Below are 22,024 nucleotides of genomic sequence, written 5' to 3'. Positions count from 1 at the left end.
TTGACCTGCAGAAAGAGCTGTCGTTTTTTTGCAGAGCCACTGAGAAATCGGGGAAAATCATAATCTGGTGCCCTTCATATGTGATCGCACTAGCGTCTCTGGCTGCGGCCAGTATTCTCTGCTTATCAGCTAAATGATGCAGCTTGATAATTGCCGCCCGCAGGCCGGCATTCGGGCCCGGCAGAGGAGCTAACGAGCAATGGGCCTGGTCTATCTTTATCATGCCTTTAGACGACGCCATCGCCAAGACCTCGGGCAGCCAGTGCGCAAAGAACGCGGCAGCATCTTTCCCCCCTTCCTTTTCTAGTAGGCTAATCATGCGAATGTTATAGCGTCTCGTTCGATTTTCCAAATTGTCCAATTTTTCTAAGGCCTCCACTTGCTGCCAATCTCATCTTTCCACCTTCGCACTAAGGGAGGTTACCACAGATTCCATCTCGCCAATCCTCTCCTCTGCCTCCCCGATTCTCGCTGTATTGTCATGAACGGTTTCCACAAGTTGCGTGACTTTGTCCACAATTATCCCTAAACAGGAGTCCAATTTTGCTGTAAACTTCTCAGCAAATTTTTCTATTAGATCATGAACGTACTGGCGCTCTGCCTGTGGGCCAGATGAGTCATCTGGGCTCTCAGCTTCAGAGGCAGAGTCGGCCATATTTTGCTGATCAGCGATCTTTGTCTTTTTCCCCGTTTTGGAGGGTTTGCTGCCTTTTTCCACACAAAGACAGGGTATTGACCATTTGGAAGCCTCTTTTCCAGGCGACATTATGTGTTTGGTGGTGATAAAAACTGGCAATTGTTGGGATGAATGTGGATCGCGGCTGGAGCAAATGTGGCTTGCTTCCTTACAGCTGCTTCACCTGACCGGAAGTCGGTTTCAAGTATTTCTTGACGCTCACTTTTCTTCACTCTATGTCCCCTTGTTCCTCTCTTTATAGGAGATGCAGTGATTTTATCAACCTGCTTCTTACTGCTAATGTTTTCTATGATTTAACATCCTTCTTCACACACCATTAGAACGGTGCTCTTCCAATTGTAAGTTCTCTTCTGGTTTCCATTTGAGCCTTCATTTATTTGTAATTGGCCCTTTAAAATTTGTTTTAACTTGAGTGATGTAGCCATGCCATCCTTTCTTTGGTCCTAACAATTGTTCAATTGATTTTGTTTTCGCAGACACATTTCTCAAGAATGTAATGCCACTTTATTTTATTTTACCACAAGTAATTGGTCCCTCTCGATAAGCCTTTGTGAAACATGGTCCTTGTCGGGGGACTGACATTTCAATAAAGATTTGGCATTTTGGAATTACTGAACTCTTCCTGTTTAAATTGTTTTTTCTGGCTTGTTTTACATGGACCTTTGCAATTGATTTTTCAAACACAACTATTGGATTGTGTTCATATTAGTGTGTTTGGCCATCGTTCCATACTTTGTTGTAACTTTACAAAAGTGATATCTACCAATAACATTACTTTCCAGGTAAGAAACTTCAAACTCACCAATTACAGAAGTTTGAAAGGTGGTTTCACGAGTTGGGCCAGGACCACACTGAGGTCCCAAGGCATGAGGTTTATTGACTGGAACTCTGGAATGCCACAATCCTTTCATGAATTTAGAAACCAAAGGGTGGATAGAGATTGGAGCTCCCTTCACCAGTTGATTATACGATGTGATACTGCGGAGATGAACTTTAACTTAAGAGGTACTGAGACTTGAGGACAAAAGGAAGTATAAATACTGAAGTAAATCTCTCGGGCCACAGGCAAAATGAACCTGACAGATGGAGTCACAAAGTCAGGAACCTTTTGCTTTTGAAATTGTAGATTCTCTAGTTGATGGCTTCCTAGCCAAAATCAAAACATCCTCCACTTCTCTCAGAAAGAGCAAAAACAAGATTACTGTAAAGGCCAAGAATGACAGCTGATTCAGATGGCAGAGTGTGCTATTCTTCTGTGTGAGGAGCATGGAACTTGCACTGCTAGTTGGACAAGATATAGAAACCAAAACTTGTCATGGCCAGGCTAATGCAATGAGTCTCGAAGGACCTTCTGAATCGCTCGTGACCAGAAAGATTGGCAGGTACATATACAGTAGACCGATGCTGCGGTTTAGCAGAAAAGCATTTGGAGATGATCTGTGCCTGCTCAGATGCATGAATCAGAATTCTGACTTTTCCATTTTCTGAAGGAAATAGGTTGATCATTGGCTGCCCCCCAGTAACTGAATACAATGCCTGCTATTCTCTGATACAAGGACCACTAATTAAGTAGAAGCACTCTGCTGAGACTATCATACTGTCCTCCATACAGTGGATATCTGTGATACGATTTGGTACATCTTCATGCAGGCTGCTAACGTGCAACCATGCAAATCTTAAACATAGAAACATAGAAATGATGGCAGAAAAGAACCGATGGTCCATCCAGTCTGCACAGCAAGATTCCCATGTAGAATCTGCCACACCGTGCAGGATACCTCCATGTATCTATCAGTTTTGCTTAACGTGCTTTGCTTATGGTCTTGGCAGTAGAAGCAGTCCTGTGTTTTTTCTTAATGTCTGAGCATCAGCACCCCAGACTGTAAAAAAGTCATGGCTCATGTTGGTTGTCCCTGAATCCAAATTTTGCTTTCCTTTCAGCCCTCTCCTTCGAAGCAGAAAGCAATGTTGCAGTTGCATCAAAAGCATCAAGGCAGCTTCAACAGCTGCCACACACTCTAGTTGCCTTATCAAACAAACATTTCTCATACTCTTCTGTATCCTTCACTGCCCGAACATCTGCCTGACCTGAGTCAGAGTAGGGCTTCAATTCTGGATGCACTCTTGCAGATATTACACCATATAGTGCTGGTGAGCTGCAATATGGGAACTCAACATAGAATTCTTGCCAAACGTGTCCAAGATTTTCAGGTCTTTTCCCAGGGACCTACTGGAGTGATCCCATGTGCATTTTCTAAGTTTTGGTACAGACTCCACTACCAAGGAATGATGTGGAACTTGGATTACATCGAGCCCAGGAGTGGCCTGCCCACTGCACTTCAAGTTGAGTTTCCAGGCCATTGGAAAACATGAGATGGGAAACCACCATATCCTTGACTGAAGGTCTTGGAGCAACCTGTGCACCGGAATTGCTGCAGAATCTGCTAGCAGAATCTGCTAGCATCTACAGTAACTGTAGGAGTCCAAAGACATCTGTTCTCTGGTCCTATGTTTCTGGATATTGATGTTAAGTATCTTCGCTAGGTTGTCAAAAATCTTAAAAGTAGCAGATATCCTCTGGAGGAGAGTTTACAGTAAATCTGTTAGGTGGTCAGACAGAATTCCCCATAGAATCTTCTTTGGCTCCTGTCCATGGGGAAATGCTTAGCCATGATCTCGATGAAGATGAGAGCAACCAAGGTAGAGATCTCTGTTGCCCTGCAGGGTACACATCCAGCAGAAATGATAATGTATGCTCCTTCACCTTACAATCCATTAAGGGGCTCCCCTGGTGAATCTATCTGCCTGTCGAGGGATGAAGCCCTGGGCTGGTGAGTCTCATGAGGCATGCACTGGCATCGAGCTAGGAGGGGTTCCACTTTGTAGAAAAACTTCCTCTATCTTGGATAGGAGTGGCTCCAACCCCTTTTTTTTTTCTCATGTGTTAAGGAGGCAAAGAAATTTTCAACTATCTCCATTAACTGCTACATGTGCCAAGGGGCTCTCTGAACTAGAGTTGGAGAGACAGTACATTTTCCTCACAAACCAAACTAGGCTCATCCTTTCTTGATGGTAACATAGCTGAAGTGCTTAGCTACAGGGAAGAGCCCCTGGCTCTAAACGTTTCATGCCAGTGGACCTCTACCCCGCTCGGCGGGTGGCTCTAGAGGTTCCTTCCACAATAGAGACATAGAGTAAGCTTTAGCTCTCTACATCAACAGACCCCGATTCGGCATTGCTAATAGGCTTTGGTGACTGAGTGCACCAATGTCACAGATGGAGCCCTGGAGGGGCTAGGGTTCAAGTAAAATAAGTGATTCAGCGCCTTAATAATCTATACTATGCAAGAAGACAACTTTCACCCAAGTAGACTCCAATGATAGACCCGCAGTCACAGAGTCCTGTGCTGATCTCTGACTCTGGCAGGGCCATTCCAGGTGCAGGGCCCTGCCTAGGCACCACTTTATATGTCTCTCTAGGCACCAAGAACCTCTTGTGGCTTGCTCAATCCCTGATCAGCGATGGATTTGAAGAGGGAGAGGGTGCTCCTCCCAACTTTACAGGGACAAGAAGGGGTAAGATTCATGCCTCGAATCCTGGTGCCAGGATCCAGATGATGCTGTGCCCCACGAAAAGAAGCAACGCCAACGTCTGGCCTCATGCTTACCTTTCATCACTATTCTAAGGGCCTCCATCTTCCAGGCCCAATGCTGTTGCACTCAGAAGTCAGGGTCAAACAATCACAGTTGCAGCAGTTTGAAGTATCGTGGATTGCGCCCAAGTAATGGACATCCAGTGCTCACAGATACAAACTTGAAGCTAATTGCCTTCTTGGTCTTTTCATTCAACATCTTCTAACTTTTTTTGTGTATGTAGTATGGCAAGGCGCTATTAAGAGGATATAGCAGCACTGTTGAAAAACTAAGAAATGAGGCAAATATACAGGCAAAGCACTTTAACAACACAAAAAAGTAAACAAACAAAGAGAACACATCCATGTGGAAGCTTGTACAACACAAGTTTGAGGGGCTCACGAGGCACTGGAGTTGCTTACTTGTAGTAGGTATTCTTTGAGGACAGCAATATGTCAGTCCTTACAAGTAGGATAGGAAAATTATGTTTCTTACCTGATAATTTTCGTTCCTGTAGTACCAAGGATCAGTCCAGACTGCTGGGTTATGTCTCCCCTCCAGCAGATGGAGTCAGAGAGAAAACTGAAAGCACCTCCCAGATATACTGGTGCGCCACCTGCCGTCCTTCAGTATAATGGATAACCAAGCAGAAGAAGAAGAGAACTCCTCCGCACACTTAGCCAAATAACCATGGCAACTGTCTAGATCAAGTAGTAAGGAAGGTAAAAAACAGTAACCTCGTGCAGAAAAGGCAAAGCGCAAACAATGCAAACACCAATAGAACGCAATGCGCAAAACGAAGAGAACAATAAATCTGCAGCCCCTAAGGCATTCCTTCCCCAAACGAGAAAGAAGGAAAAATTCCACTTACCTTGTGCAAAGCGGAATTGTGATAGAAATGGGAGTCGAGCGGATTCTCCTACGCACAAAATAGGGCGGGCGTCTGGACTGATCCTTGGTACTACAGGAACGAAAATTATCAGGTAAGAAACATAATTTTCCTTTCCCTGTACGTACCAGGATCAGTCCAGACTGCTGGGATGTACCCAAGCCGCTTTAAATGGGATGGGACCCCGAGAGTCTCGCTCGAATTACACTACTGCCAAAAGAATCAGCCGACGGCCCACGAACATCCACCCGATAATGACGAGCAAAAGTATGTAATGACTTCCAAGTGGCTGCCCTGCAGATCTCCTGGCTAGAAACCAGAGGATTCTCTGCCCAGGAAGACGCCTGAGAACGCAGAGAGTGGGCCTTAAGGCCGTCCGGAACGGGCTTACCACAACCAATGTACGTGGACGCGATCGAGCCCTTCAGCCAACGGGCAATAGTGGTCTTGGAGGCCTGTAGTCCCTTTTTTGTGGCCCCTGCCACAAGACAAACAGGTGATCCGACCGTCTGAAGGCATTGGTGAACTCCAAATAGTGCAAGAGCATGCGACGAACATCCAAACGCTTCAACTCGGACACGTGAGAAGACTTCAGCTCCGCCTCCGAGAAGGATGGTAAATCTACAGACTGATTAACGTGAAAAGCCGACACAACTTTAGGCAAGAACGAAGGAACCGTACGTAACGACACCCCGGAGTCAGAAATGCGCAAGAACGGCTCTCTACATGAGAGCGCCTGCAGTTCCGATAAGCGACGGGCAGAAGCGATGGCCACTAAGAACAATGTCTTGAGGGTGAGATCCTTTAAGGAGGCTCGCCTCAGCGGCTCAAAGGGCGCGACGGTGAGGCCCTTGAGTACCAAATTCAAGCTCCAGGAAGGACAAAGGGCTCTGAGAGGAGGACGCAAGTTTCGAACACCGCGCAAGAATCTGGCCACGTCCGGATGTGAGAGAGGATCCTTCAATCTTTCCTCTCAAACAACCCAGAGCCGCCACCTGGACTCTCAGAGAACTGTAAGCTAAACCCTTCTTCAGACCATCCTGTAGAAAAGTAAGGATATCCGCTATCACTGCACGACGAGGCTCAACGTGGGCGGTCGCGCACCAGGAGTCAAATACTTTCCCCACCCCGGCATAAGCAAGTGTGGTAGAAGGTCTCCGCGCGCGAAGCAAGGTAGAAATAACCGGTTCCGAATAACCTTTCTTTCTCAACCGCCTCCGTTCATAAGCCAAGCGCCAGACAAAAGCGATCCGCCAGATCGAAAAATACTGGTCCTTGACAAAGAAGGTTCGGAAGGTGGCTCAACCGTAAGGGCCCGTCCCTGGCGAGATTGACTAGGTCCGCAAACCATGGTCTTCTTGGCCACTCGGGAGCCACTAGAATCACTGGACCTTGATGGGATTCTAGACGTCTTAACACCTTGCCGACTAAGGGCCAGGGGGGAAACACATAGAGTAGGGTGTGACAAGGCCATGGAATCGCTAGCGCGTCCGCCCCCCTCCGATCCGTGTTCTCGCCCTCGGCTGAAGAAACGCGCTGCCTTGGGCGTTTAGCCGGGTTGCCATCAGGTCTAGTCGCGGCACTCCCCATCGCCGGGTGATGAGACTCATTGCCTGGTCCGAGAGCTCCCACTCCCCGGGATCCAAGTACTGACGACTGAGATAATCCGCTTGGACGTTGTCTACGCCTGCGATGCGAGTAGCCGCGATGCGAGCCAGGTAGCGTTCCGCCCCAGGTCATTAACCAAGGACGCTTCGACCGCCACCTGCTGACTTTTCGTGCCGCCCTGGCGATTGATATACGCTACCGTGGTTGCGTTGTCTGTCAGAACTCGAACTGCCCGACCCCGTACCATCGGCAGAAGCTGACGCAAGGCTAGGCGTACCGCCCTGGTTTCCAGACGATTGATGGACCAAGAAGCTTGATGAGGGGTCCACGACCCTTGCGCCGCTCGCGATTGACAGGACTGCTCCCCAGCCGGTCAGACTGGCATCCGTCTGTCACTATGACCCAAGGGGGGGGGGGGGGGGCTCGAGGTCCACTCCTTGTAAAAGATTGTCCGGGACCAACCACCACTCTAAGCTGGACCGCGCTCGGATTTCTGGTCCCAGCGAGAAAGAAGAGCCCTTTGCAACGGCCGCCATGTGAGCAAAAGCCAGGGCCCCATCTCCAGAGTAGACACCCTATGTCCAATGACTTGCAAATAATCCCAGGCCGTGGGCAACGTGAGATCCAGAAGTCTCTGTACCTGAAACATCAGATGCTCCATTCCCTGCTGAGTCAGGAATACCTTGCCTACCAAGGTATCGAAACGTGCTCCCAAAAATTCCAACCGTTGACTCGGGAGCAGGCTGGCTCTTTGCAAAGTTGACCACCCAGCCTAGCGACTGCAGTTGCTGTATCACCAGCTGGAACTGCCCGGTTGCACTCGCTCTCCGATTTTGCCCGGATGAGCCAATCGTCCAGGTAGGGATGCACCAATATTCCTTTACGTCGCAGGAAGGCCGCGACTACCACAAGCACTTTGGTAAACACCCTCGGAGCCGTTGCTAGGCCGACTGGAAGGCGCAAAACTGGTAGTGTTCGCCCAACACCCTGAATCTCAGAAATCTCTGATGACGTTCCCGGATTCCGATGTGGAGATATGCCTCGGCTAGATCCAAAGAAAAGCCAAAATTCTCCCTTGTGGACGGCCGCAATAACAGACCCTAGAGTTTCCACGCGAAACCGGGGAACGCGCAAGGCCTTGTTTACTCGCTTCAAATCCCGGATAGGACGGAACGTACCTTCCTTCTTTGGGACTAGGAAGTAAATGGAATAGAGGCCCCGTCCTTACCTCGTCCGAGGGAAGGAAACGGGGCAGCACTGCTCCTAGGGCCCGTAAGTAATTTACCGTTTGGGCTATAACCAGTTGCTTTTCTCGAGGCCCGCAAGGAGATATCATAAAAAAAAGTCCCCGGAGGGGCCGAGCAAAGTCCAACTCGTAACCGTAACGCACCACGTCGAGGACCCAGTGATCTGACGTGATTTTGACCCACTCCTCCCAAAACAGGGACAAACGACCTCCGATTCGGGGGAAGGAGGAATGGGTCAGCGCGCCTTCATTGCGAGGGTTTCCCGGCGGGCAATGGGTGGGAGGATCCCAATCGCTGCGGTCGCCTCGCCTCGAAAGGAAGGAGACCACGATTGAGACCTAGGGCCTTGCTGTTTCTGGGAAAAAGAGCCACCCCTGCCGTAGTGAAATCTGCGCTGCCCCCGGAACCGGGATCGCGCATTCCCGAAAGGCCGAAACTGACGGGGCTTGTCTTCCGGTAATTTTATATACCTTATTATCCCCCCAGGTCTTTGATGAGCTGAGCCAATTTCCCACCGAACAATAACTTCCCTTTGAAGGGAAGGCGGCTAGACGTTGATTTAGAGGAGGCATCTGCCGACCATCGGAGCCAAAGTAACGCCGAGCCGCGACTGTCGAAGACATAGTACGGGCAGAGGTTCTTAATAGATCATAAAGGCGTCCGCCGTTGTAAGCAACCGCAGCTTCTACACAGTTAGCCTGCTCCGCCTCAGCCGGCGGAAGTTCCTGTTGTGGTAAGCAACTGCTGAACCCAGCAGAGAGTGGCTCTCTGCACCATTACTGCTACAAGCCGCTGCACGGACCCCCCAGGGCCGCTATTTCAAAGATTGCGCTTTAAAAGAACCTCTAACTTTCTATCTTGGAGATCTTTCAAGGCTACTCCTCCAGTGACCGGAATGGTAGTATGCTTAACCACAGCGCTGACCGCCGAATCAACGGACGGAACCTTAAAGATCTCCAAAGAATCTGAGGGCAGGGGATACCACTTAATCATTGCCCTACTCCCGCGCAGCGATGCCTCTGGAACGTCCCAGTCTTTAGAAACAAGCTGCACTACCTTGGGATGTAAGGGAAAAGTTTGAGGGGGGGGATCTCCAATTCCTTCAACACATGCAGGATGAGAAAGTTAAGCTCGTCCTTGGCAAATAAGCGCAACACTTCGGGGTCATCTCCCTCGAGGGACCCCTGTAGGTCCGAGACCTCCGGGCCTGCGCCATCCGGAGATTCCTGGGTAAAATCTTGGCCCTCCAGGCCACCCGTACCCCCTAAAGAGATATTTCCCGTTCCTACTGGAGCCACAGCTTTTCCAGGGAGCTCAGGCTTACCTGGGATAGGAGACACCCTAGGGACCTTCACGGTAGGGGGCCTTCATCTGGCTCCCAGCCTGCCTCTGCCTCCAAGAATGCCTGGTGCATTAAAAGCACAAACTTTGATGAGAAAGGCACCCTCCGTTTAGTTGAGCCTGAAGGGGGGAGGGGCTGGAGGAGCAGCTTCCGACCCACAGTGTGGGCTTAAGGCAGGCGGCGAGAGAGGAGAGAGAGCCTCCTCATCTGACGCTGAACCCTCATTTTGCCGCGCTGTCAAAATGGCCGCCGGCTCCCTCACACAGGGAGGCGGGGCTGACGATCCGCGCGGCAGCCAGTCTCCCCTGTCGCGCCGAAGACGACTGCAAAGTGCCGCTGCGGGCAGCGCTCGGCCCCAGGGAGGGTCCCTCGCCCCCGGGAATGCAACGGGAGCAGAGACCCTCCCTGGAGAGTCGCGCCCCGCCCTACCACAGGCCGTACAGGCCGAAGATCGCGGCATGCCGAGACCGGGACAGAAGACGCGCCGAAGGTAAGAGTTCGCACAGCCCCAGAAAAGCGCGCCAAACAGCAGCTCGAGAAGAAATCGCCGGGTGGACTCAAAATCCACCCCCTCCGGAGTCCCTGGTAAGCGCGGCAGGCTAGGGTTTTAAAATAGGGCACTGCCTGCACCAGCAGGCCTTACGTGTCCGCGAAGGTTCAAATTTACAAAGTTTTATTTTTTTTTTTTTTTTTTTTTTTTAAAATGAAAAAACCCTCTTCAGCTTATGCTGGCAAAGATACCCCTAAAGAGGGGAGGGGGGAGGGTGACCGGCCCCACCGGTAAGCTCTCCCCCGATACCAAAGGGACACTTAATCCGGGTAAACAGGGAGAGCGAAGCTCTCCACGCCTGCCTGAAACCCCTTAGAGCACTGCTGTTAACTTAATAAATCCAAAAATCTTTTTTTTTTTTTTTTTTTTTAAACTAGGGGAAACCCCAGTTGATCTAGACAGTTTTGACAGTTTGGTCAGAAAAAGAGAAGAAAAGACCTAAAAGAAAATTTTAGGCAGGACAAACCGCAGGTTATGTCTTCATCTGCTGGAGTCAGAGGAAATACTGAAGGACGGCAGGTGGCGCACCAGTATATCTGGGAGGTGCTTTCAGTTTTCTCTCTGACTCATCTGCTGGAGGGGGAGACATAACCCAGCAGTCTGGACTGATCCTGGTACGTACAGGGAAGACATTTTTTAAAGTCTGAGGAATGGCGACACGGCTCATCGCGGCCCTCATCTTCCACGGCCTCATCGCGGCATGAGGGCCGTTGGAAGAGAGACCGCAAGGAATGCGCCTGAGCAGGGAGGGAGCCTTGGCAAAGACTTACCCCACCGGACCAGGAGCCGGAGATCATGGACGAGACCGGGGCGGGGAGAGAGAATCACTTCCCGAAAACTGCCCGCTGCTTGGCTGCAGAAGACTTTTCTCTTAAAAAAAAAAAAGGCTAAAATACTTTCCTGAACAGCAAATGGCAGAGGCTCCCTCAGACACCATGCTGGGGGGGGAGGGAACCAGTCCTCTGGCTGTCACCCCGCTGCACAACAGGCCAGTCAAATTTGGGGTCCCCCCACCCCTGCTCGTTAGTGCCTACAACTGGGAGGGATGGTCCCCACATGGACCTCACAACCTCCCAGGGAGACAAATCAATCTTAAGGCTGAAAATTTCCTTTGCTACTTTTTTTGTTTTTTAAGGTACAGAGCTGTAGATTTTGCACCACCTCCACCATGCTGGAGACAGAGAAATACATGAAGTGGTGCAGGTGGCACACTGGGTTAAGAGGCGGTGGGCTCAAAACCTTTTTCTGTCTCCATCTGCTGGAAGGGAGGCAAACCCAGCTGTCTTGGACTGATCTGGGTACGTACAGGGAAATTATTATTTGCTTGCCTTAAACCAACTTATCATAACTATTTTTGCTGGAAAAAACATCGCCAGACGTCCAAACAGTTGTGGCCAGGTTAGAGAAAAGAGGAAGTGGGCAAAACAGAAGGCACAGCAAAAACATGCATGAAGGCATACACCAAATTAACAGAGGCAATTACCACCACTCCTGTGCCGCCCAAAGCGACGAAATGGCAGATCTAACATGGAAATCTTGCAACATGATTAACATGGGTATCTGACCAACTGAACAACATCCCACGCAGACAGAGGAACAGACCACCAGGAAGGACCTAACTCATCTCCCAAACCCAAGTTGGCAGAATGAAGAGCACACATGACAAAAAGAGAAATACTCTGTCACAGATGTGTTCCCAACCTGTGAGGTCCGTGAGAACCTCTGCCTGAAAAGAAACAACTAAAAGTGCCAATGCTGAGAAAAAGAAAGGTGACCCTCACTTCTGAGGAGTTCTGTTCTAAGGCTGCTGCTGCCTAATCCCACATGCCTTATCCCCTTGCAAAGAAGAGGAGAGATCACAGCCTTAAGAATCCCAAACCAGTGTGGAGAGGAGGTGAGTAAAGAGTGCAGCTGACTGCCAACATGAGAAGGAGAAGCACATTGCCACCAACATCTTCAAATACCACAGGACCAGAGATAACCCTAGAGCTTTTCAAACCCCTTCTATATATGCTCTGGATGCCCTGCTAGCACTGACAATTAGGCCGATTCAGTAAAGTCCGCGGGAGAGCGGGGAAAAATGCACCGCTCTCCCGGCGCGTTGTGCGCGCGATGCAGTATTTAAATTAGGTCCGGCGGAGAAATCGGGCAAAAGGAGGCGCTAGGGACAACAAGCGCAATCCCTAGCGCCTCCTTTTGGCCCGGAGCGGCAGCTGTCAGCGGGTTGACAGCCGACGCTCAATTTTGCCGGCGTCGGTTCTCGAGCCCGTTGACAGCTACGGGCTCGGAACCGGACACCGCAAAATTGAGCGTCCGGTTTTCAACCCCAACAAGCCGCCGGCCGACTTCAAATTTTTTTTTTCTTTTTTACCCTTCGGACCTCCGACTTAATATCGCATGATATTAGTCAGAGGGTGCACAGAAAAAGCAGTTTTTACTGCTTTTCTGTGCACTTTCCCGGTGCCCGAAGAAATTAGCGCCTCCCGTTCTGAAAGTAAATGTGCGGCTTGGCTGCACATTTTGGCTTACTGAATCGCGCAGGAATAACTAATAGGGCCATCAACATGTATTTGCTGTTGAGGGCGCTATTAGGTTCGGCGGGTGTGGACGCGCGTTTTCCGCCCCCTTACTGAATAAGGGGTAAGGGAAAACGTGCATCCAATGACAGGTTAACAGTGCGCTCCGTCGGAGCGCACTGTACTGTATCGGCCCTGATTGAGGGAGAAAAACGCTGCACTGAGTGAGCAAGTATGGTCATGTGGGGGAGGGGGCAGAAGCAAAGGAGGGGCAAAGGGAAGGGTCCACAGGGAAGAGAAGGCAAGAGTATGAACATAGAAGTTAAAGCATTCAGAAAGGGTCTTTAAAGAGGGCAAGAGTGACAACATTTTGGATGTGGCCATGTGGGAGGAAGAGACTCAGGAAAAGGCCATGGAGGAGGAAGCATGAAGCATGGAAGCCACTTGGGAAGGAGCTAAGGAGGGAAGGGTGCAACACTCAGAAACAGGCCATAGAGGAAGCAGTGCAGGAGAGAAGAGGCCTTGAGAGGCACGAACCAAAGAAGAGGCCACAAGAAAAGACCATGGATGGAGAGAAGCAGGACAGGAGGGTGAGCATTCAGGAAGGGGTCATGGGTGGATGGAAGGCACTCAGGAAGGGGCCATGGTGGTAGCTGTGGGGGGATGTTGTAGTACTTATGAAGGGGCCATAAAAGGAGGACAGGAGAGAGCACAATTTATATCAGAAACTGCTCTTTATTTAATAAGATTTACACATTTTCAAAACAATTCGAGCGTGCATAATATTTATTACATTAATTAGTTTTCCGCATGGCATTTAACTGCATATAAAAAAAATAAAGTGAAGCATTTGGAAGTCCGTGAAGTTTTTAGAGATTGAAAAGGTTGGGAACCCCTGCTCTGTCATATGCAAAGCTTGCGATTGTGACGAGAAGCAGACCATGCAATACCTTTAGGTCTACCGATTTTTCAAAGACAGGCATTATGTGGTGCAGGACCTAGCCAAGCCACATGTTGAATGGAAACAAATATGACTTTGGTGAATGAACCTAAGAATCTTTTAATTATTTGCTGTTAAAATAAAAAGTGTACCGTCACAGCTCCAAACCAGCAAATTCACAATATGTTCCAAGCAGAATCTTATATCTCAACATATTTCCTCCGCACATCATGTTTAATATAAGGCAGATGTGTGGAAAAAGACCAAAAAGTAGCATAATGAATCCTCAGTGTGCCAACAGGCTCTACAAATGACTCTGCAATTCCACGGCATGGGTGGCGATGCTAAGCAAATGGAGATGGAAGAAAGGCTCATTTACCTTTCCACTGTTTTGAATCTTTTATGTATATCTGCAACAGGGACATCCACATAAATCACCAGGTGAGGTGGCAGGAACTCATCAATGCTGATACCTTTAATCTCATTATAATGTGCAAGACCTTAAGAAAACCAAAAACAATAGATCACAAGAGATAGACTTGGCTGCTTGTAGCATTTACATTCTAACATTTGCCTACTGGGAAGACGAGAGGGGGGTTTAAGACATGCAACCACTCAGAAATGAAAGCTAAAATATGAACTTAAAGAACAAGGTATTATCAGCATTCCCTCTGACATACTGTGCATTAATAACTGAAGCACTGAGGCTCTCAGTAGTATAGCAGAGTTGTCTACCTGTAACAGGTATTCTCCGAGGACAACAGGATGTCAATCTTCACACCCAATAGAGCCCGGCATAGAAAAAAAAACTTACTTCAAAGTTTTTAGAACTTTGTCTGAGCCTCACTGAGCATGCCTATGCATGTATTATCCCATGCAGCCATGTGGGGTCCCTTAAGACAAATATAGCATAAAAATGAAAATAACTACCATGTTGTGGAGACCCAACTCACAGGGAGGCAGAGTGGGTCTTGTGAGGACTAACATCCTGTTGGTCCTTGAAGAACACCTGTTACAGTTAAGCAACTCTGCTTTCTCCAAGGACAAACAAGATGGCAGTCCTCACAAATGGGTGAATCCCTAGGTACAGGTGGCAACCCCAATTAAATAAAACCTACAAAACAGTGCCAACAGGCACAATAAAAACATTTTGGGGTTTTCTTTTGGCAACAAGCCCACAGGATTCAGTTCTGCCTGGGCACAACAGAAAATTCAATCTGCCAGCCAATTAGAGAGGGTCTGTTTGGCAATGGCGATCTCCAGCTTGCCCAGATCAAAGGAAACAAAATGCTGAGTGGACTTTCTATGGGCTTCTGTCTTTTCCAGACAGAAGGCTAAGGCCATTTTGCAGTCCAAACTATGCAGGGCTTATTCACCTTGGTGAGCATAAGGCCTGTGAAAAATTGTTGGAAGAACGACTGAATGGTTAAGATGGAAGTCCAACATTAACTTAGGCAGGAATTTAGGATGCATACGCAAGACCACCCTATCATGAAAAAACAATGTAATGTGGATAAGTCACTAAGGCCTGAAGCTCACTGACCCTGTTGGCTGAAGTGACTGCCACCAAAAATATGATCTTCCAGGTCAGGTACTTCAGGGTCACAGGAGTGTAGTGGCTCAAAAAGAGCTTTCATCAGTTTACCTTCGACCACACTGATGTCCCCTGACACAGCAGGTGGTCTTATGGGGGGGGTGTTTCAATTGAAGCAGACCTCGCATGAAGTAACACAACTAACGGCTGCACAGAGATGTGCTTACTTTCTACATTGTGATGATATGCGCCAATTGCACTAAGGTGAACCCTGACTGAGTTGGTCTTGAGACCAGTGTTGGAAAGATTAGTAGGTAGTCCAGCAGTTTTTGTGTCAAGCAGGAGAAAAGGTCCTTTGCTCACACCATACAGCAAACCTCCTGCACTTCAGTCCATAGGACTTTCTGGTAGAAGGCTTTCTAGAATTCAAGAGGACACGAGATTCATCCTCTGAAAGATCTAGAGGTTGAAAGATCAGGGGAATGGGGGAAAGAGTCAAGACAGCAGCATGAGCCAGACATGTTTTCTCTTATTTGTACCTGTTACTTCGATAATGTCATCCAGAGGAAAGTGTGAGCAAATTTTTACTTCCATGACCTCACTGCCCTCAGATCTGCATTCCATCTCTGAATTTGCATCTCCCACTTCAACACTGTGGGCTTTGAGCCCCATTGGTAATACCGAAAGAGGGGCTCTGCAATCACTTGGGAATATTTAATTCAACCCGTCAGACAGTCATCTACCACCAGTTATGGGGCATCAGGGCACATAGTGATGACATCATCAGAAACGCCCACATTGAATGAACTGCCAATGTTACATCTGTTCAAGAGCAGAGTTCTTTCCCATATGAACTTACTGATGGGTTGTGGAAACATCTCCGTTCAAGAACACGGATGCCAAGAAGCCAGTATTACACAATTTCAGCTCAGGCAGAGGGTGAGTCTTCTTCAGTTCAGGCTTCTTTTGTGATTGTTAAACCAGTAGTAATGACACTCTATTCACTATAGGATTTGGTGGCCAATCTAGCTAAATTTGTTTATGGAGCATTCTAGCAAAGTTGATGCAGTTTCTCAGAGACTGGATTCTGTTGTTCAAGACCATCAGAGAATCTTTCAAGAACACTCTGGGCAAATCCAGTCTGAAGTTCAGTCAGTCAATGCCACGATTATTCGAGTGTGGGGGTTTTCTGACTAAGAGAAGAAGAAATTATGAAAAATTGTATCATATCTATCTAAATTTGAGATTTACTAACTATCCTGGTGAAGTTCCTGGTGAAGTTCCTCAGGTTACCCAGGGGAACTATCTTCTGGAAGTCTTGCAAACCCTGAGGAACAATTTCCTGATTTTGAAATGTTTTTATTTTTCCCTAAAGAACAATGAACGGGTTCAGAAGGGACTGCCTCAACCTAGTATGAATTAGCTACACGTATTTCATTTATGTACGAGCAAGATCTGAGTTTTATCATGAAATGTTACTTCAATCATCTGAATTTCCTTGGGTGAATTAGTTAGGATTTACCAGATTAGGCAAAAGTTACCCAAAAAAGGAATAAAAGCTTACTATGCATCAAGAGGTTTGGGCCCTTGGAGTTCCTTTTCTCTAGGTATCCATGTAAATGTGTGGTCAAGCTTAATGCCAATTGTTTCATTTTGTTGCTCCTGAGTAACTCAGATGTTTTCTGGATGCTAGGATTAGGACTTTGTCCTCGAATACCTAATTTTTTGAGAAGTTTTTTTCAGTAATATAGAAGTGGTTAGTGCTGATGTTGCCTTTCTCTCAGGATTTTGTTTTCGGTCTAACCTCCTCTTTGTTTTTCTCCTCCCCCAACTGTTTGGGTTATGTAATTAGAGAATATTCTTTATGTTTTATTTTACCTTTATACTTCTATTCTTTAATGTTCATTACTTATGATGTTTCTGTGCAAAGTTTGTTCTTGTATTTATTTTGAAAAATTTAATAAAGTGTAAAAAAAAACCAAACAAAAAAAGTTGTAAAATCAGCCTTTCCAACATTCAAGCTGTGAGCGCTAGGGTTTGGCGGTTGGGATGCTGCAACCTGCCTTGATCCTGAGTGATGAGAGTTGGGGGAAATCCCCAACCTGATTGGTTTCCTGATAGACATCTCCCAGAGAAGCAGACACCAAATCTGTCTCTTGAAGATGTTGACGCAAAAGAAAGAGATGCTAAATGAATTCTATAGTGGTGAGAATGTCGATGGCTGAAGCGCACCGAAGGCACCCGGGGGAACTGACCAAAAGGAAACTTAGAAAAACATTGAAAAACCTATCTAGGGACACTACAGAAAGAACTGTGGACAACAACTAGGCAAAGAATTTTCCCGAAAAAGAAAAATTCTGTAGGCAATGTGACTCAGAGAAACCGCAACCACTGGGCTCCGTGGAAAAGACTGAAGAGACACCACATGGCATAATGCACTTTTGAAAATTTAATAAAGTATAAAAAAAAAAAAAAAAAAAAAGAGGCTGGTCAAAGTTCTAGAAACTTTCATAAGTTTTCCATGCCAGGATCCATCAGATGATGCCACCCATGTGTGAGGACTGGCCATCCTGCTTGTCCTCGAAGAAGAGCAGAACACTATAAAGCTTGGGTTGCAACTCTAGTCCTTCAGTGCTGCAAACAGGTTTAGTTTTGAAGTATTCACAATAAATATGCATGAGAGATATATGTATACAATGGAGCATTGTGGATATCCAAAAACCAGACCTGTTTACAGCATTTAAGGAACAGAGTTTTCTTACCTTGCTATAAGGCAATGTCAGCATGCACTGCGACATCACCATCACTAACTGGGGACTACTGTAAGGCTCTCAATGAGGTATAATGTGAGAAATAAAATAATAAAATTATCAGCATAACGACGCAAGCCAATATCAGTACTGTGATAATATACATCAACTGAATTAGCTATGATCTGTCGTTAATGTCATCAGGTGTCAGTGAACAAAACTCTCTCTCCAAGCTAGTAGAACTTTGAGCTCCATTGAGCATGTGCAGGAGTTGCTGTACAAATATGCTTCAGTCTCTTCAGGCTGTTTAAAAAATAGAATAGGCTAGTCTGCTTTCCAGGGAGGAGGACAGGTATCTCATGGCTAATTCCTCTTGCTATCTACGGAAAATACCATTACAGTATGCAAACAATTTTTTCTATCGATAAACAGGGCTGAATTAGCCATGATCTGTGGGGAGTCCCAAGCTGAGGGTTGCAGCGAATCACTTATTGGTAAGCATCCCAGACTCCATAGAGATGTTTAAAATCATGAGAGGTCTAGAACGGGTAGATGTGAATCGGTTATTTACTCTTTCGGATAATAGAAAGACTAGGGGGCACCTCCATGAAGTTAGCATGGCACATTTAAAACTAATCGGAGAAAGTTCTTTTTCTCAACGCACAATTAAACTCTGGAATTTGTTGCCAGAGGATGTGGTTAGTGCAGATAGTATAGCTGTGTTTAAAAAAGGATTGGATAAGTTCTTGGAGGAAAAGTCCATTACCTGCTATTAAGTTCACTTAGGGGGGTAAGTTTTCAAAAAGGAGTTACATGCGTATAAATGTAGCTACTATTGTAGCAGAATTTTCAAAAGCCATTTACTCAAGTAAAGTGAATTTACTCCAGTAAACCTGGTTTTTACTCGAGTAAATGCTTTTTAAAATCAGGCCCTTCGAGAATAGCCACTGCCATTAGCAATGGTAACATGGAATAGACAGTTTTTGGGTACTTGCCAGGTTCTTATGGCCTGGATTGGCCACTGTTGGAAACAGGAAGCTTGGGCTTGATGGACCCTTGGTCTGACCCAGTATGGCATGTTCTTATGTTCCACTGTGGAGAGCAGACTATTTACGTACAAAGTGGTGCAAGACTGTCTGACCTACTGCACTGTCTGTGGAAGCCAAGGTATCTAGGCAATAGTGGGATGTGAATGTACACACTGAAGACCAGGCTGCTGATTTACATACAGTATGTCTTCAACTGGAACCTCTCTGAGATGTGCAATGGAGGAAGCTGTTGCTCATACCTGGTGAGCTCTAACTAGATAGTGAGATTGAGTCCAACTGCCGCTTAACAGTGCTGATTGCAACTGGTGATCCAGTTAGAAAGTGTTCTCTTTGTTACGGCTGTGTCTAGTCTGTTTGGATCATACGAGACGAACAGTTGTGACTGTTTTGTGTGGGATTGTGTATGATTTTTTTTTTTTTTAACAGTTTTTATATGTTAATGTATGATGTTTATAGTAAGCCAGACGTCTTTTGCAGTCCAATGTATGCAACCTCTTTTCACAATCATGTGATGAGATTATGGAAAGAATGTTGGAAGGGCTATTGATTTGTTAAGTAGAACGCAGAAGAAGAAAAGAACCACTTTTGGTAAGAATTTGGGATGTGTCCTGAATACTATTTTATCATGAAAAAACTGCATGTAAGGTGAGTAATGAACTAGTGCTTACAATTCACTGACTTTTCAGTAGAAGTACTGCTACAACAAAAAGAACCTTCCAGGATAAGTGTCTGAGTCTAGTGGCTCGAATAGAGTTTGCATTAGATAAGTGAAAACTATGTTGATGACCCACTGCACTGGCAGTTTTCGAACTGGAGAGCACAAATGCAGTAGCCCCTTAAATTCTGAGACCGGGGATGCACAGAAAGCAGTACACCGTTTCCTGGGAATGATAGGCAGCCATAACGCTGAGATGTATATGCACAGATGTAGTGATGAGACCAAATTGGGAAAGATGGTGTAGATGAGATAGGAGGTGTCTTGGTTCGCATGTGTGAATGGGTCCAGGTTATGTGAAACACACCGTTCCGAGTAACATTTCCACTTGAAGGTGTAAGAGTACCTTGATGAGGCTTTCTTGCCAAGTGGAGTACATTTTGAATTGGATCAGGAAGAGACCATTGTGCTTGGATCACATGTGCCATCAGAATGAGGGCTGGAAGAGTTGGATGTAAAAGTGAACTTTCTTCTTGAGATAGAAGGGATGGGACATCTCCCAGGCAAATGGGAAGTCTGATTGAGAATTGAACCAGATATGCATACCATGGTTGTCTCGGCCACTCTGATGTGATTAGGATCATTGTGGCTTGTTCTCACATCAGTTTTTGTACAACCCTCTCGATAATCGGTATTAATGTGAAAGCATACACAAGGCCTGTGTTCCAGGGAATTAGGAAGGTATCTGGAGCTTCGCGTACCTGTTTGGTAGAATGGAGCAGAACTGAACTAGGCTTTCGATCTCCTCGGATGCAAAGAGGTCGATCCATAGTTGACCTCACAGCCTGAATAGATGATTGGCTATGGCTTGACTCAAGGACCACTTTTGAGGGTGGAATATTTTACTTAGTCTATCTGCCACAGTGTTCATTATACCTGGCAAATAAGTAGCCTGAACTGTAGCTTTATTCTGTTTTGCCTACTGTCATATGTGGCAGGACTTCCCGGCATAAGATCCATGATCTGGTTCCTCTTTGTTTGTTGACACAGAATATTGTTACTTGATTGTCTGTATGAATCATTAAGTGTTTCCCTCGGAGGATGTGTTTGAATGTTCATAGAACTTTGTGCATTACTCTGAGTTCCAGTAAGTTGATTTGGAGATATCATTCCCAGATTGACCAAACTGTGTCTTGCAGTGGCCAGTATGGGCTCCCCAGCCCACGGTGGAGGCATCTGTAACTAGTACCATCTGATATGATACTTGTTGAAGTGGAGTACCTTTTTGAAGCACTTCTGGTTGTAACTATCAGCTTCTCTCCTCTCCAAAGTGAGGATTATCTTAGTATGAAGTGGTTAAAGAAGAAGGAGGTCCCATCAAGTTCTTAATCCCGACTGTAGGCAACACATGTATAAGTGTGTTAACAGAATTACATGAATTGCCACTGCTAGATATCCCAAAAGTACCAGAATGTGATAAGGGAGTTGTAGATTTCAGCAGAGCATTTGAGTCTTTGCAGAGCGTTGTTGCTCTGTCTAAATGGAGGAACTCTCATCCTTGCATGGTATTTATAATGACTCCAATGAACTGAATTCACAGAATGGGTTCTAGAATTGATTTTTCAATGTTGATATTAAATCCTAGGGATAGAAGAAGAGTTATTGCTGGGCGAAGATATGACCGGAGGTCTCTCTTCATGGGGCTTCCAGGAGTCAGTTCAGATAAGGGAATATTCAAATCTCTTAACAGTGCAGGTAGACATCTACCACTACAAGGTAATTCGTTAAGACTTGGGGGACAGCCGAAAGTCTAAATGCAAAGAGGTCGATCCATAGTTGACCTCACAGCCTGATTAGATGATTGGCTATGGCTTGACTCAAGGACCACTTTTGTGGGTGGAATATTTTACTTAGTCTATTAATTTAATATCTCAACATCAATACATAAACATCAACTACTTCAATGTTAACTACCTGTAATTATCGTTATCCATTATTAGCCTGTCCTTTCTTTTCCCTCTTCGCCCAGTTCTATCAACCCTTGTTACATGTAACTGTTTTTTTCTGCACCATAGTCCTAGTTTAAAGTTTATTTTGCACTCCCGTTTTATGTGAACCAGCATGATGTGACTGCTGTCTTGAATGCCGGTATATAAAAAAACCTAAAATAAATAAATAAATAATAAATAAATGGAAGAGCATTGTATTGGTACTGGTGAAAGCCCAATTTGAAGCATAGGAAACGTCAGTAAGAAGGGTGTATTGGAATGTGGGCATAAGCATCTCTGAGGTCGAGGGAGCACTTCCAGTGGTCCTCCTGGATGAATTAGAGATTTGTGTTTATTGAAGTCAGTTTGAATTTCTCTCAGCAGAGATACTGATTGAGATTTAGAAGATCTAAAATAAGCTGAAGCCCACCAGTTTTCTTCATAATTAAGAAATATTGGGAGTAAAATACATGGTTGTGAAGAGAAGACAGCATTTCTCCTACTGCATTCTGTAACAAGAGCTGTTGTACCTCCTGCCGCAGAAGTAGAAGATGAGTGGGGTCGGGCAGTGGTACCACAATGTGTAGGGTTACCAGTTGGCATGAGAAGTTGAGACAGTAGCCAGGT

At 46.3% G+C, this 22,024-nt stretch overlaps 1 protein-coding gene across 1 annotated transcript in view; it reads right to left on the bottom strand.

The window, feature by feature from the left end:
• NDUFA10 (NADH:ubiquinone oxidoreductase subunit A10) overlaps window positions 1-22,024 on the bottom strand; it is a 126,886-nt gene that overhangs the window by 57,572 nt on the left and 47,290 nt on the right. The window contains exons 5-6 of the mRNA XM_029606492.1: window positions 13,809-13,921; window positions 3,189-3,197 (exon numbers count right to left, since the gene is read on the bottom strand). Of these exons, the coding sequence (XP_029462352.1) occupies window positions 3,189-3,197; window positions 13,809-13,921 (122 nt within the window). The remainder of the gene's footprint in view (window positions 1-3,188; window positions 3,198-13,808; window positions 13,922-22,024) is intronic.

Source organism: Rhinatrema bivittatum, chromosome 6 (assembly GCF_901001135.1).
Source record: "Rhinatrema bivittatum chromosome 6, aRhiBiv1.1, whole genome shotgun sequence".
Lineage (NCBI taxonomy): Eukaryota > Metazoa > Chordata > Amphibia > Gymnophiona > Rhinatrematidae > Rhinatrema > Rhinatrema bivittatum.
The sequence above is the reverse complement of the archived record's forward strand: the minus strand, read 5'-3'. Positions and strand labels throughout refer to the sequence as shown.